Below are 17,953 nucleotides of genomic sequence, written 5' to 3' on the forward strand. Positions count from 1 at the left end.
TTCATGTTTACTGTATTTTATACACAAATTTTATACATCAAAGTTAACAATGCATTTGAAGCCATTCATATGTAGACTGATATAATGTTCATTGTATGAGCTGCTGTGTTAAGCTGTCTGCATCTCAGAGTTTCACCTAGATACACAAGAATAACACAAAAATCAGGAAGCTCGCTTTAGTTAAGAGTTTGTATTCTAATTTGAATTAAATAAGAGGCCACTTGCATTGTGAGGTATCTTGACAGCCATGGGATTGTTTTTATGTATAATAGGGGGGGTCTGGTGATCAACAATATATTCAAATTTGCTGACTTAGACCAATTCTTATTCTTTATAACTGTGACATCAATTTTATTCACGTATTATTACACCCTTTCTTACAGGAAAATTAAATCAGAGAAGAAATCATTAACAATCTGCTATCAGACAATTTTCTCAAGGCAATAAAATGCCTTTAAAAGCATTGAAGCTTTACAAATAGGGCCCATACTGTCTGTTGGGTCAGTTTATTATTTATACAAAAATCACATATTATTATATCTTATTGCTTATATTTGTATTGAGCTATTACACCTATTAACAATGTATTGGAATATGGAAATAAATTGATAGCTTATAGTCTGCAACTGCTTCTGCTTTTATGATGGGATCAGATGTAAAAAAGCACAGAAAGTAAATTGAAATATGTAGGTGAATGTGCCCATTTGTGAGCCATAAATAATATTCAACTCAACTTCTGTTAACCAAAACTCGTGTCCATGTACTGAGGGGCATATTTATTATGCTGTGTAAAAAACGGCGAAAAAATTTGCCACACATCGCCAGGCTTCGCCGTGTAAAAACGGTGTAAAACCGGCATAAAATTTGCGTAATTTTTTTACGCGTTTTTTTCTTCCACCGGAACTTATGGAAAATAACGGCGTATTATCCGGCGTTCAGACGGCGATCTTTTCCATTTATTTTACACAGCTTTTTACTCCAATTAGTTTTACACAGCATAATAAATATGCCCCTGAGTGTACTGATTTGGAATGAATGTTTCCTGATGGATCACACTGCAGGGTTGAACTTGATGGATAACAGATTCCCACATTAGAATACAACTTTATGGAGACAAGTATTTAGCTTAAATCTATCTAATTTTTTATATACAGTATAGTGATGGCCAAAAGTGATGGCCAAAAGTGATGGTCAAAAGTGATGGCGAATTTCCATGTTTTGCCATTGGCGGATTGTTTCACAAAACGGGTGACAAAATTTGCAGCACGCTAACAAAAAGTTGTTGCGTGCGTTAAAAAAATGACGTGTGTCAAAAAGCAAACTCGCTATTATGCGAATCTTTCACCAGACAGACAGGGACAAATTCACTCATCACTATTTATATATTAGCCATACTAAACAGCAATGAAAATCTAGAAAGTATACAATATCAATGATTTTTTTTTTTTTTTGCCATACAATACATAATCATATGTTATGTCACACCTAATATAGCTTTAGGCTGGACTCCCATCGACCCTGGGAATCCACATCACAGTGTTGAAGACTATGCCTTAGTGCATTTATTACATTGCAGTGCCAAAAAAAAAACAAATTGTTGGTGGATAAAAAAAGGCATTCCATTGACCCAATAGTATAAAGCAGAAAGGTGACACTTGCTTGTTGACTACACAAAGATTCACAAAGAACTAATAGAGAATCTCAGGTCAAAGTTTACATGACAAATACATACACAATACTACATTTTTTATACATTATTTCATAATTTGTACAGAACCTGTAGTTCCACATTAATGCAAAACTAGAAAAAAAATGAAGCTAATGAAAGTATTTTGGCCTTTATAAAAATGTCATGCAGGCAGCAGAAAGCCACCTAAAATGGTTGAATTTTATATTAGCTGCATCTGCTATTGCCTTTTTGCTCCCATTAGAAAGTCTGTTAGCCATATAGCTCTTGACAGTGCTGACATTTCCAAACCTTTACGTGTTTGCTGTAGTAATAAAGAAATGGGATTTTTATTTGCCTGCTCATCTGTTCTTGATTTGGCTTCCTCTCTCACAAAATAGCAATTCCATGACAATACTCTTGTTAAGACTTCCCTTATTGAATTATGAATGGAAGTTATGTGATGGTAGCAAATACAATTCCAAATCAATTTTAAAGTGACAAGTATAGTTCAATAGGTATGTATTCTTGGCAAGCAATTCCCAACTTGTGTTAAGTTTTCAAAACTTTGTAACAAGTCTACTAACAAAAAGCAATAGTGGTTTTTGGATTCTCAGAGATCTTTGCACAGAATGAAAAAAATCACCCACCCCAAGAGAGCATACATACATTGTCTGTGGGCTTATTTATCAATTTTCAAGCTTGTGAATTTGAGTTCATTTTTCTAAATCAAATAAATTCACATATCAAATGCTCTATTATTTATTAACAAGGAAAACTCACTTGAATAAACAACTTAAATATCTCAAATTTTTCCAGTTTACAAATTCGAAAAACTCGAAACATTTGAGTTTGCAAATATGGCTTGACTTTGCCTAGGACAACTCCTATTGACTTCTATAGAAATTTGCAAGCTTTTAGATGCCATTTTTTTTGCGTTTTTTGCACTTAATAAATTCCAGACCTTCAAGTTTTTGAAACATAATTTGAGTTTTTTTGGCTCAAGAAATCTTGAACCATGAAAGAAAATCCAACTGCCTAGTTAATATATTTACTATTATTATTTCCTATAAATAAAAAAGTTAGTTATTGTTAAATGGGACACAAACAATTGAAAATGAAAACATTTTACCATAGTTTGCTCTGGTGCAAAACAATAACTGAAGAAGAGGATTAAGAAGTATAAGTAATTTCATACTATAGTAAGATTCTACGCTCTGAAAGCTGCACAATCCCCATCAGGCCAAAGATATTTTTTATAGTAAGCATAAAGAAGCTGCAGATATTCTACCACTTTCTTAACAGAAAAAAAAAAACCTTAAAAGGGACCTGTCACCCAGACTTAAAAATCTGTATAATAAAAGTCCTTTGGAATTTAAACATGAAAACCAAATTCATTTTTTGTTAACACATCCATACCCATTATAAATGCATTTAAAAATCACAGCTGTGCAATCGCTGCCCCTATGCCTTTAGGCATAGAGGTGGGGCAAAAAATTATCTTTACTTTCTGTTCAGCTCACTTTCTCACTTTTCTTCACCATCAAATTGTGTAGCCAGTGCATGATCAGGGGCATCAGTTCCCCCATTCTGGCACATAAACTAGATATTGGGGTGATTAATTACAGTTCCCACCAAATAGTGCCTGACTGCTTGCTGTAATTGTGTAATTCCAAGACTGCAGTAAACAAGATTTATATCTGTATGATCTTTATAGTGTAAGTAAAGTTTATTTTGTTTGACAAACACAATAGAAAAGAATTTGGAATTTTTTAGGGTGGCAGGCCCCCTTTAAGGGCACTGCACTGATTGCATCACTAAAAAAAAAAAAAAGCAGAGGTACCTCCTTTGTCCTGATTACTCATAGGTAATAACTCTATAGCCCTGTCACATGTTGCTAGGTCACCCCTTTATGCAACTATGCATATTTTCTGATACATTCCGACATCTGGGCACTGCAGGAAAAGACAATAGGATCAGACATCCTATGGTATTAGTCCAGACCCATTTCTTTACAAGTTGAAGGTTGTGGATCTGAGCCAGACATATTGCCAAGCTGCAAAGCAATTACATTTTGTTATAGTGGAAAACACTATGCTAACACTCGTTAGCATATTCATATTAATTTAGAGATGTCATGAGGCCCTCCAACTCTTAGAAACCATCAGTACTCAGTAGTATCTTTAAAAAAAAATGGATTTTCTCATGTAGGACATCTATTGAGTAGAGCAAGAAAACTTTGATAAAGAAATAAGTAATTCAGCAACTGATAGGAGGCTCATGCAGATTTCTCTGTGTACACGGTTCCTAGAAACAGACTTTTCCCCAGAAAAGTTATTCCATACCAAAACATTATTATCACTGAAGAGAAGAGAATTCCAAATTTTTACTAGGTCAGCTATTGGGGCTGCTAAAATATATTAGACTTATGAATAGGAGAGGCTGTATTAATTATATCATCAATCACACTGTCTCTTTCAGATGCAAATGCTTGTAATGTGTTCCCTTATCAACCAGAAGGGTTCCATAGATCTCTTTTTAAATGAACCCCTAATTTTTTAAACTTTCATCACACAGTATAAAACAATCCAGAACAGCTAAAAATAGCTAAAGTGTAAATGTCGAGTAGAAGGATATTTTTTTTGGATTTGTGATTACAGCACTGATTTTTAGCTGCTAAATTGTTTTAATTGTTTTTTAAGCAGATGTCATGGTTTTATTGATGTGTATTTTCTATCAATCCTGAGTATTTAGCATCTGTAAATTATTTAGGGTATATTTATGAAATAACAAAATATCTTTTCCCAGGCTGGTTATTTTCCTCATCTACCCTGATCAACATTTTTTTATTGTTAGCAATTATTGTCTGAGCTGCAGTGTCACAGCAAATTGGTAAACTAATAAATAATAACACAAAACATTAACCCTTCTATAAAACCCTTTTCTATGTGCTACTGACAAGTGAAGCTATACAAAAAGGTACTGATTTATGCATACAGCGTCCAAACCAACAAAGAAAAAATAGCAAATCACTCAGCTCAGAAACTGTCGACTTATTTCAACTTCATCCCATGTGAAGTACTCACTGTACAACATAACTCAACATCACCTGAAATAAAGCTGACAGTAAGCAAACAAAGCAGTCAGGCTTTAAAGCCCTTTGTCTAAAATATAATATGAACATATCCAAAAGACAACTTATACACACTGTTTTCTGTCTTCTCATCTGAAACAAAAGTTGATCTTTGACATATGCACCTGGGTTATTTGATGTGTACATGCCTGAAAGGGCATCTGGATCACAAAATTATGAGAACTTTGGTTTCAGCAAGTACAAACAATATAAAACCAATCTATATTCCAAAAACTGCTATGTTCCAGGTACAGAAATTAAATTATTGGATCTAGAAACTTGTTATTCGAAAAGCTTTGAATTATGGGAAGGCAATCTCATATAGACTCTACTATAAGCAAATAGTTCTAATCTAAAAAGATTTCCTTTTTGTCTGTAATATAAAATGGTCACTACTGGTGCAAAACAATCCCATTGGGCTTATTTAATGTTTATACAGTATACATATCACAGAAAGATCCCTTATTTAGAAAACCCCAGGGCCCAAACATTCCAAATAATAGATTCTATACTCCTATACCTATATATATGTGTACATGGGAGGTGTGTAATGGGACAAAATAGCAGCTGCTGTAAGAATGCTCTTGCATGACTAAAAAGCAACAGCTACTTGTATGTTCTTTTGAAATATAGAACTCAGTGGGCGTTGTCTTCAACCAACTTTTTTGTTCCCAGTTTATTGAAACATTCAAGATTTTTTTCAGCCTCATTGAAATGAATAGAACAATGTGATTTAATTAAAGATTAACTGAGAAAACATGATTGTGACTATTTCTTGAATACTGTATGCTGGTCCTCCTACAGGTGGTCATGAAAAAATAATCACATCCATGATTGCATGTTATTTACCATCAACACATAGGGGGTGATTTATCCATGTAAGAATTTTAATTTTTTTTCATGATTTTTGCGCAAAAACCTGCAAAATTTAATTTATGGTTTAAAAACCCTAATGTCTGATATATATTAAGGAAAAAAATCCAAAAACTCTAATGTAAAACTTTGTCATCTAAAAATTTGCAAATTTATGTACAAGTCAATGGGAGTACTCCTAGGCAAAGTCAAGCTATTTTTTATTCAAGTTTTCCTTATCAATAAATAAGCAAGCATTGGAAATGTGAGTTTATTTGAATTAGAAAAACACTCTCAAATTCATAACTCGAAAATTGATAAGTAAGCCCATTTCTGTAATTAAACCATATCAAATCATATGTGCACTTTAAAGTGTGCTAATGTCATTCTCAAACAATTATAGTTACATGGCATATAACATTTGACATTAAAAGGATGTTAAAAGCTCTCTGCATTGCCACATTTGGCGTGCTGTATCAGTCTCATAATTTAAATTAAAATAATGGGTTGAACAAAACCAAAAATGATGTGTACAGATACTCTTGGTTTTAGTAGTTCTTAAGTAGGACATTACTATTTTATTAAATTTATTAAAAAACATCACTGTTTTTTAATAAATTTCTTCTGTAGTATTAAGCCTTAAGGCAAAATATTATCCCTTATATGTAAATAACATGCACTAAGTTTGCCAGGAGCAGTAATCCATAGCAACAATAAGATGTTCGCTATTAAAAAAGTCACCAATAAATGCTATCTGCTGATTGGTTGCTATCGGTTACTGCTCATGTGAAAACTTAGTGCCTTTTATTCCATAACCCCTATGATTAAGGAAATTTAAAGGGTGGAATGTCAAATACACTTCAGTTCTGCCTCTGCTTAGCAATTACAAAATAATTATAGCAATGTCCGCAGTTAGGACTGTTAAACTGTATTTCTGTGGCTAAAAACACCACAGCATTTCATGTTACCACAAAATAAACAATTTGCATAAAGTATAGATAAATATATTTACATTTTTATATCACATCACATTTATGTGATCTCCCCTTATCCTCTTTGCATGAAGATAATTTAATCTCATGAACAGGGTAATTGGTCATATTACATTCAGTTAAATGTAGATACTTTTTCATTAGGAGGAGAAGTGAGGATATCTATTCTGTATATAATAAACTGACAGACTTCAATATCTGGTTTGTCTTGAACAATTCCAGATCACTGTATAATTTCCTGACTGTCATTCCCAGTTTGACTTTTTTAATTTGCTTTGAGCTGTTCTGTCAGCCAAGTTGGAGAGCTATTCTAATTCAAGATTTCATTATCTTCTTTGCTTCAGTCATTGAGTGGTCCGTCACATGTTATATACATCACCCTCAGCTAGCCAAACACACTTGACAAAGTTGAAAAGTACTTTTATAGTTTTCATCTTTATTGGCTTTAATTCTGCTTTTGAAATCTGTGATCACCATCATGTCTGATTTGGATGTTTCTGATCCTTCACCAGAATTTAGTTGAATAAACACAGTCCTGGTGGATTTCCACTGCAGTTTGAATGTTATCTTTTTTTGCTGTAAATCCATGCCTGGCGTCTTTACGATTTTTGCGTAAAAACGCGAGTTTTTCGGCGTCTTTACGAAAGTTGCGCAAAGTCGCGATTTTTTCGTAGTGTTAACACTTGCGTGCAAATTCGCGGCTTTTTCGTAGCGTTAAAACTTAAAAGGCGCAACGTTTCGCGCAAGTTTTAACGCTACGAAAAAATCGCGACTTTGTGCAACTTTCGTAAAGACGCCGAAAAACTCGCGTTTTTACGCAAAAATCGTAAAGACGCCGAAAAACTCGCGTTTTTACGCAAAAATCGTAAAGACGCCGAAAAAAAATCACAAAAATCACAATGGGAGCTGTCCTAGTTAAATTGTCCTAGGACAATCTTTATTTAATTCATGGGTTTAGACACTGAATTTTTTCCCTTGGTAAGTATATTCTTAAAAAAAAAAAACTTTAGGTTTTCACGTTCTTTTTGTTTTTGTTCCTCATTTTAATTAATTTCTGCTTTTTATATTTGGATCTTTTAATAAATAACTAGACATCTGTGATTTTAGTGGAAATAAGTTTTTTCATGGTTTTATAAAACTCTAAAACCAGAATGTTGACAAATCTACAGTCAATAAAATAAATACTTCACGCTTAGTGGAATCATATGCATAACATATTCATGTTATATCTTGTCTGATAATAACCACATTATTTTCTCATTAAAACAAAAAATGTTTTTATAATCCAATCTGGATTTGCACCGGAAATTAAGATCAGGAGATTAAGCTAATATTTATTAATTAGGGAAAAATATAAGTAAAGAAGCCAGATAATGAATATGCTTCTAACTAATTACTTAAAACTATTTGTGTACACAAGATACTTTCTAGATAGTTCATGCATGAATGAAAAGATAATTTCAACAATTGTCAAAAAAACAAATTAAAACAGTAGGTGCATGCACATGTAATGTGGAAATAACAGAAAGCTTTCAAACCCCAGTAACAATGTAATGCAAGTTTACATTTTGTATTAAATGCTTTGGTCTGCTTTAATAGCTACGTGATTTTCTTTAAATATACCTATGTGAATTTCTCCCATACATTTCAACAAAATGCTGTTATCAAGATTTTATTAAGCAAAAATTGTTACATGTATATTTTTTGTAGGGAAATTAACATTTGTTGCTCTGTGAGCGAGTAGACATTGATCAACAGTATAAATATAGGGATGAATACAAACTGTAAAATCTTTTACCAAGCTAGAATGTATGCTTATAACTCTTTAATAATATTAATAGCATTGCAGAAGAATTTGCTTAGACCAGTTGGTGCTAGAGAAAGACATGCTAATAATTTCATTAAGGCAAGCTACTTGTATTTCTTTTAGCTCATTTGTAGTGGATATCTATTATTTTTGGCCTAACATGATTCGCTGTGACTCCATCTGTACATCTGGAACACATAGCCACACCCACCCTTTTACCAACTGCAATCAATGGGGTACATGTATAGCAGATGGAGATATCAGTACTGAACCAATACTATTTATAGAATAGTATAAATAGAATAAAGTCTTCTTTAAAGCAGAAACTATACCCCAAACAATGTAGGTCTCTATTAAAATATATTGCATAAACCAATTCATATGTAAAACCCTGCTTCATCTAAATAAACCATTTTTATAAAAATCAACATTTTAGTAGTCTGTGCCATTGGGTAATCCTAAATATAATATTGAACATTTATGTACTAAGGGCTGCCCCTTGGGATCATATGATTCACGGTGCACACACAATTCAATGGCACTCAAACATGTAAGGTTACATTAGCCAATGAATGGACTAAGTTCTGTCTTTAACTCAAACACTTCTTCCTGTTACAGTTAGAGCTGCATTATTTCTGGTAAGGGGATCTCTGAGGAAGCACACAGCCCATCACTAAATGGTGGTTCATGGGAAAATATGAAAAAGGGAAATATTTACTAACATACATTAGTTTAATAGACTACTTAATATGATATTAACTGTTTATTAAGTATTTATTCTGAAAGCATAATTTTCTTTTAATTATTTACCATATACAAATTGGCAGATTTTTTAGCCCAAAAATTAGCTGCAGAAAATGGGAATGGAAAAAAAACATAAAAACAGCAGTAGCTATGACAAACACATTTTGCAAATTTTTCGCCATTCAGCAAATTTTTCTGCAGTTTCATGAATTTTTCAGGGAAATGGGACAGATTCACCCATCACTATTTTACAGCCAGTTTATATACAATTTTGTCGTATCTTAGACTAGAGGTGGTCTTTTTTCCATAGGTTTCCAAAGAAATATTTTAGAATTCAATTATCAGCGACCAAAGCAATGGAAATGTAGGCCCCATCTGAAGGCTAGCAATGGTTTACTATTACATAATTAGCCATTCTGTCTTGTATACATTTAGTATACTATTATGTTTTAAAATACCTATAACATTTTTATTATTTAATATGAACTCTGAGCAAATGTAGAATAGCATAATGGGGCTTGGAAGCAAAACATCTAAAAAAAAAAAAATCAGAGCCCTAAAGCCTCAGATCAATCACAGTTTCATGTTTGATATATTTGGTTTGTTAACTGTTGTTAGGCAACACATAGGGATCATTTACTAACTGCACAACAGTGTGTAAAATGCAATGCTGGATGCAATCACCATGTTTTTGCATAATGCTAGTGTCATTGTGGTTGCCAGGAGCCAATGCAGCAAAATTGATGCAGTTGCTCTTGTACCGCAATGTGAATCAGATGCAATTGTACTGAAAAGTACACAAGGGGATCCCTTTGACAATGGACAATTGTTATTAAGGTGGCAACGGGTTAGTTTAAAAATCTGTAGTTCTTTCCATGAACCAGATACATTCAGTAATTTAATGAAAGGTTGGATGTCTGTTTGGAAAATGAGAAAATATACTACCAATATTGTACAATGTTGATCCAGTGTTCCAATTGCCCATTGGCAATTAAGGAGATTAGTCGCCCCACAATTAATCTCTTATAGTGGTGGCGACAAATCTCCTCTGAATGCTTTTCTACCAGTGGTAATGTGAATCACCCACAGAAAAACATTTGCTTCTCTTCGGCTTTCCAAAGTTTCCTTGCAAGGCAACTTCAGGAGACTTTGGAAAGCCAAAGCTGAAAACATTCAGAAGAGATTAATCACCACCACTACGAAGATTAATCGTAGGGCAACTATTCTCCTCATGTATCATTAACCTTATAGTGCAGATCCATTGTCCTTCCCTCTAAGGCAGTGCAGTCCAACTTCTGCGGTGCCGAGGGCCGGAATTTCTCTAGCATACATGGTGGAGGGCCGCTAATGGAAGCCAGTTTTGACCACTCCCCCCTTTTAAACCACACCCATTTTAATTATATTGTGTCATATTAAGACACACCCTTAAATCCATATACCTCCTCCTCCCCTGTGGATAGCACAGCAACCCCCAGTACATAATTACACACCTTAGGGACCATTTAATGGCCATTTCCAACTGCTAACAAACTCCCAGAACAAACCCCTGCCAGGTTCACCTCCCGCAGGCAGAGTATGGCACACACAGGCAGCATAGGGCAGGCAGAGTATGGCACACACTGTTTGTGCCATACTCTGCCTGTCCTATGCTGCCTGTGTGCCATACTCTGCCTGTCCTATGCTGCCTGTGTGTGCTATACTCTGCCTGCCCTACATTGCCTGTGTGTGCCATACTCTGCCTTCCCTACCCTGCCTGTGCGTGCCATACTCTGCCTGCCCTATGCTGCCTGTGTGTGCCATACTCTACCCCACCTATACACACATAATGCAACAAGCAGTACTTTAGATGATCTGGTAACCCTTATTGTCCTGGAAAATGTTTTGCATTTAAATGCTCTTGCTAAAAAATGCAATTATCCATGTCATGATTTGTTTATTTAGACTATTTACTTAACAGTATTATTACAATGGAAAAACACTTAAGTGATGAGGAATTTACTCTCCTTTGTCCAGCAGCTACTATACTACAATTTTTTGTCTATGATTTCAATCTTCTCAGTTGTTATGTACAGTCAATTCTAACTTGTTTTATTTTTAATATCTTTTTTTTTTTTTTAAATATAAATGTACTTGTACTTTTATTTTACGATCAGGTAAATAGATGGCAGGGTGTTATGGGTGAAATAATTAAGGCATTAACAAGAAAAGAGGTGGTATCTTCTCCTCATTTTTCTTTTTTAATCTTGTGAAAAAAAATTCCAAATGCAATTAACTAATAGAATTTACCTCATTATGACCACCCTACATAAAAATTGTATTTAAAAAAATTGCATTTAAAAAAAAAAGCACATAAAGAAATAAGTAAATGGGAATTTGTGGGGATGTGTTGACATAGAAACAATGCTAGCAAGATTTACTAATAAACTGGTTTCAAAAACAGCAAGGGGATTGAGCGATAAATCTCACTGACGTCAGCTGAGGTGTATCTACTTATGTGTCTTACTAAATTTAATCAGATTCAACCCTATATTTAAAGAAAAGTTAGAACTGAAAGCATTTTTGTTTTAGCATTTAAGAAACATAAAATTTGATTGAAAATACTTCAATTTTTTTCAATGTCAAAGATCAATAATTAAAATAATAAAGAAACCCAGTGACAGTAAATACATTATAATCTTAAAGAAGTGTTTTAAAACCCTTTTTATTCTGGAAACCAGTCAAGGTTGACTAGAAGTACTTAAAATGATCTAGTGTTAATGTGTTAATAAACCATACAGTATTTATTGAATCCAGTAAAGTGTTCTGCTTCTCTCTGAGATATAAATATTGTCTCCTATAGCAATGCATCTCACAAAAAGGCTATTTACAAATAAAATGTGTAGTATATTTTAGTACAGCAGCAGGAATATAAAAATGATAGCATTTTGATTTGATGTTCATAAGTTATAGAAATCCTGTGCACTTATAGCAAATCATTTTAGCTCACCAATGAAATGTATTGCAGATAAACGTTAAATTACTCATCTAAAGGAATTTTACTTTTAAACACCACTATTTCTAATTAAGTTTTTTGAACTGCAACTCAGTTCAAGCACAGTGCCTTTTAAAAACAATATAAAATTAGCAAAAACAATTTACTTGTGGTTTTACTAAGCCTATTAATAGATAACATTTCAGCACTAAAAAAACAAATCATAAAGGAAACTTGAAAAAATTACATAAAAAGCAAATTCCTTAAGAATATTTCTGTTGGCAAGATTCTAAATAGTAATGTTAAATAACGAGAAACATGACAGTTCTCAGTCATCATCAGAAGTCAAGGAGTTAAAAAGGAATAAGAAGGACTCATTAAATTCTTATGAGAAGTCACTGTAAGAGTTTTATCCTGACATTAATGATAATGTAAGTGCCAAGACACTAACCAGCCAGTTTGTTCTAGAGAATGGGATATTTCAAAATAAATTAGATATACTACTATAAAACCCAGACCATCTGCTGTCAAGAAAATTCAGTTTGGAAAGCGTTGAGTTTATATATAATATATATATATATATATATATAAAAACATAAGAGAACTGTGCACACAAATACATACTACCAAAGGTGAATTACAATCTTATGGTCAAGGACAAATAAATAACTAAGAAAAAATCAAGAGGCAGAGAACACAAGTAGTTAAAATAACCCAATCAGAGGTGTTTTGCAATAATATAATCATCTTATTTATGTCAAACTTATCACATCAATTTTGTTTACATAAATTTCTAGAGGAAAAAAAATAAAAGTGGAAAAAAGTGCAAAGAATTATGGCTTAAAACACTCAAAATCTGTGTGCTAGGCATATGCCATTTAAGCCATTTACAGCTATTATGGGAGGTTTGGACTCGTATTTATTTGCAATCTTTGATGGCAAAGTAAATGTGCAATGTGACATTAACCTATACCCTGAAGTGCCATCCACACCTACAGAGTTGGCATATAAGTGCCATAGTGCTAACTAGGGATGAGCAAACCTTTTCACCAGGCATAGATTTACAGCAAATTTCCACATTTCACCATTGGCAAATTGTTTCGAAAAACTTCGCTGAAAATTCACTGTGAAAAAAATCAGCGCGTGGCAAAAAAAAGTAAAATAGGAATGGTTGTGTCAAATTAGGCACTGTTGCATCAAAATAGGTGTGGACATGTCAAAATGGGCATGGTCACCTCAAAATGGGTGCGGCCACATCAAAATGGGCACGGTCGAAAAAAAAAAAAAAAAGTTGCGCAACAAATGCATTTCGCGGATTTTACATCGTTTTCATTAATTTTCGTTGAAGCAAATTTTCGCTCATCACTATTGCTGTCACTATATTGTCTATGATTCCAGGCTTCACTATGATTTATTCTGCACTGCATGTTTGCTAGTATTAGAAGACATCTGGATCTCTAACTCACTTACACACCCTTAAGCTAATGTGTCTAATGTGTCTAAAAACTGTTCAAAAGTTCTGTATTTGATCATTTAGTTATTCTGAGCCATTAATAAGTATAATGCAGCAGCAAATGTCCACAAACTAAAGCAACATGGCAACCTACTCAGAAACAAATGCAATAGTTTTATTAATCATGATTTGTAATAGGATAAAAAATAACTTACAGCCCTCATAAATATCCGTGGGAATATGAACAGCGGAATGCTGGTAAGATGTCTGTCGCCGAAACACAGGGTCATCTTGAAGGACTGGCTTTATTTTTTGACTTGCACTGTCACTGTCATTCTTCTCTGGCTAAATAAAACAAATGATGTGTTGATGAACTAAATCACAAATTAATTGGTTAAAAGAATGTTATTTTTATGTACAGTGAGGGTTGTCAATAACTGGTTTAAATATTATTCTGTTTCAAACATTATTTGCTTTGTGTACCACTCAAACTAAAAAAAAGTACAAAGTTGTAAAGCAAATAAAAACATTGAAGAGAGGTAGTATTTTAAGCCACCGCACGTAACAATGCTCCTATTGTTTTTTTATTTAATTTTAAATTAAATCTAGAAATACATTGCTTGGTTAAGACTGAAATTCTGTTTCATGAGAAGCAAAGTGTTTGCTATATGACAGGAGACACAGATAATGATTAAAATTCATAGTACTATTTGGTAAAACCCTTTATCCACCAATGATTTGCTTCACTGAGCAAGCGGCCTGATTACTACATTTTTGGAGAACTGGCTTATACTTTCTTAAGGTAAGCCTGGATTGAAATAAGTAATCTTCTGCAAAGGTAAAGACAATTAAAATCCTAGTGCAACCAATTTCACTCTACAAGTGGGAAATGAAATTCAATCAATAATGGAATAGTAAACTCCCACTGGAAGTAGGTTGAAACATTCATTTTCTATCTACAGAAAAGAAGATTTACTTTCACATACAGAAGAAAACTGAACTCCCTTTCCCTTTAGTATTTAAGTATGAATCATTTGAGAATTATGTAGATTGTAAGCTCTTTTGGGGAGGGCTCTCTTCACCTCTTGGATCCGTTATTGATTGCTTTATATGTTACTCTGTATATCCAGTGTATGAAACCCATTTATTGTACAGCGCTGCGGAATATGTTGGCGCTTCATAAATAAATGTTAATAATAATAATAATAATATGCACCTATATAGTTTTTCTATAGTGCCACACATACTCAACTGGAATGGTATTAGGGCTCTGGCCCATTGTAGTTTAGTCACCTTTCTGTTCTTGAGCCACTCCAATGTAAATTTGGTCTTATTGTGATTATTGTCCCATTCTTACAGTTTTTAATTATTCATCACTAGTTATTTGTCTGTCTTTTTTTACAAGATGCCAGTCCCTGCTGATAAGAAGTAACCCCACATAATAATGCTACTGCAAAGAAAGTTCTACTTTTAACCCTTTAAGTGCCAGCCGAATTCGTCATTTCGGTTCCCCCCAGTGCCAGACGTTTTTTAAGCATTTTGTACTCATTCACTTTAACAATGTTTTTTGGTAGGAAAACCTCCACGAAACTAGGGAAATTATATATCGTTTTTTTCGTCACTAATTGGGCTTCGACATACATACCAAATTTTATAACTTTTCTGGAGATATGATGTGTATTTTGGGTGAAATATGTAAAAAAAAAATAAAATTATGAAAAATTTCTGTATATTTTGAGGTTTTTTTCCATAGAAAAGTTAATTTTACTCACTTTTTTTTATTGTTTGTAAAAGCCCTGATACTCCCAATTCCAACGATACCAAATATGTGGTGGTACCCCACAGTTCCTGTCCAGAAGTAACCCCCAAACTAAGGCAATACTTAGTACAATATCACACCAGAACAAAGCAGAAAAGCGCTTGTAACAGTTAATGCAGCATAACTTATATGTAAATCTAAAATATCCCCTCATGTTTGGTATCTTTAGAAACTACAGACCTTCAGGTTTCTAGGTGCAATGTAGTTTTCACTCAAAAGCCAAATACCTTTTGTCAGTGCATTGTGAAATTTGGAACTTTTTATGACATTTTTTTTTTTTTTCTAAAACGTAAACTTGGACGCATGATCAAATGTGGATTTGACAAAAAAAAATCTCATAAAAATTTTCTAGCAAAGGCATATTTGAAAGACAAACTTCTCCTGAATAAAATGATGCCCCATATGTATGGGTGCACATAAAGACATGGGCACCAAACACTCCAAAGCAGGGGCAATGCACAAGGGCAATTACAGCTAAAAATGTGGGGGCTGCGCTCTATGTGCACTTCCTGCAGTTTTTCAGTGTTAACCCCCCCTACCTGTGAAATAACCCCCACAAACTATATATTTCTGAAAAGTGCACACCTTCAGCTATTCAGAGACGCCACTCTCCTCTTTCTACATGGAAAATTGTGGCCGCAGTCCCTTGCAGAAGTTAGCGCTTTGGTCAGAAATCAAGGAAAAACCAGATACAAACCTAGATTTCTCCCCAAAATCTCCATGGCAACTACCAAAAACTTACTAACCATCAATCTGCAAGTTCCCCTGAATAAAACGATACCCCATATGTATGGGTGCACATAAAGACGTGGCCACCAAATGCCCCCAAACAGGGGCAATGCATGAGGGCAATTTCAGTTGAAATTTTAGGGGCTGCGCTCTATGTGCACTACCTGCAGTTTTTCAGTGTTAACCCCCCCTACCTGTGAAATAACCCCCACAAACTATATATTTCTGAAAAGTGCACACCTTCAGCTATTCAGAGACACCACTCTTCTCTTTCTACATGGAAAATTGTGGCCGCAGTCCCTTGCAGAAGTCAGCGCTTTGGTCAGAAATCAAGGAAAAACCAGATAAAAAACCTAGATTTCTCCCCAAAATCTCCATGGCAACTACCAAAAACTTACTAACCATCAATCTGCAAGTTCCCCTGAATAAAACGATACCCCATATGTATGGGTGCACATAAAGACGTGGCCACCAAATGCCCCAAAACAGGGGCAATGCATAAGGGCAATTTCAGTTGAAATTTTGGGGGCTGCGCTCTATGTGCACTACCTGCAGTTTTTCAGTGTTAACCCCCCCTACCTGTGAGATAACCCCCACAATCTATATATTTACGAAATGTGCACACCTTCAGCTATTCAGAGACACCACTCTTCTCTTTCTACATGGAAAATTGTGGCCGCAGTCCCTTGCAGAAGTTAGCGCTTTGGTCAGAAATCAAGGAAAAACTAGATACAAACCTAGATTTCTCCCCAAAATCTCCATGGCAACTACCAAAAACTTACTAACCATCAATCTGCAAGTTCCCCTGAATAAAACGATACCCCATATGTATGGGTGCACATAAAGACGTGGCCACCAAATGCCCCAAAACAGGGGCAATGCATAAGGGGAATTTCAGTTGAAATTTTGGGGGCTGCGCTCTATGTGCACTACCTGCAGTTTTTCAGTGATAACCCCCCCTACCTGTGAGATACCCCCACAATCTATATATTTACGAAAAGTGCACACCTTCAGCTATTCAGAGACACCACTCTTCTCTTTCTACATGGAAAATTGTGGCCGCAGTCCCTTGCAGAAGTCAGCGCTTTGGTCAGAAATCAAGGAAAAACCAGATACAACCCTAGATTTTGGTCAGAAATCAAGGAAAAACCAGATAAAAACCTAGATTTCTCCCCAAAATCTCCATGGCAACTACCAAAAACTTACTAAACCTCAATTTGCAAGTTCCCCTGAATAAAACGATACCCCATATGTATGGGTGCACATAAAGACGTGGCCACCAAATGCCCCAAAACAGGGGCAATGCATAAAAGCAATTTCAGTTGAAATTTTGGGGGCTGCGCTCTATGTGCACTACCTGCAGTTTTTCAGTGTTAACCCCCCCTACCTGTGAGATAACCCCCACAATCTATATATTTACGAAAAGTGCACACCTTCAGCTATTCAGAGACACCACTCTTCTCTTTCTACATGGAAAATTGTGGCCGCAGTCCCTTGCAGAAGTTAGCGCTTTGGTCAGAAATCAAGGAAAAACTAGATACAAACCTAGATTTCTCCCCAAAATCTCCATGGCAACTACCAAAAACTTACTAACCATCAATCTGCAAGTTCCCCTGAATAAAACGATACCCCATATGTATGGGTGCACATAAAGACGTGGCCACCAAATGCCCCAAAACAGGGGCAATGCATAAGGGGAATTTCAGTTGAAATTTTGGGGGCTGCGCTCTATGTGCACTACCTGCAGTTTTTCAGTGATAACCCCCCCTACCTGTGAGATACCCCCA

General features: G+C 34.7%; 1 protein-coding gene across 1 annotated transcript in view; it reads right to left on the reverse strand.

Annotated features, from left to right (window-relative positions):
* The window catches only part of cacna2d1 (calcium channel, voltage-dependent, alpha 2/delta subunit 1), a 309,871-nt gene that overhangs the window by 125,791 nt on the left and 166,127 nt on the right, over positions 1-17,953 (reverse strand). The window contains 1 exon segment of the mRNA NM_001097269.1: positions 13,834-13,963. Within this exon segment, the coding sequence (NP_001090738.1) occupies positions 13,834-13,963 (130 nt within the window).

This window comes from Xenopus tropicalis, chromosome 3 (genome assembly GCF_000004195.4).
Source record: "Xenopus tropicalis strain Nigerian chromosome 3, UCB_Xtro_10.0, whole genome shotgun sequence".
Lineage (NCBI taxonomy): Eukaryota > Metazoa > Chordata > Amphibia > Anura > Pipidae > Xenopus > Xenopus tropicalis.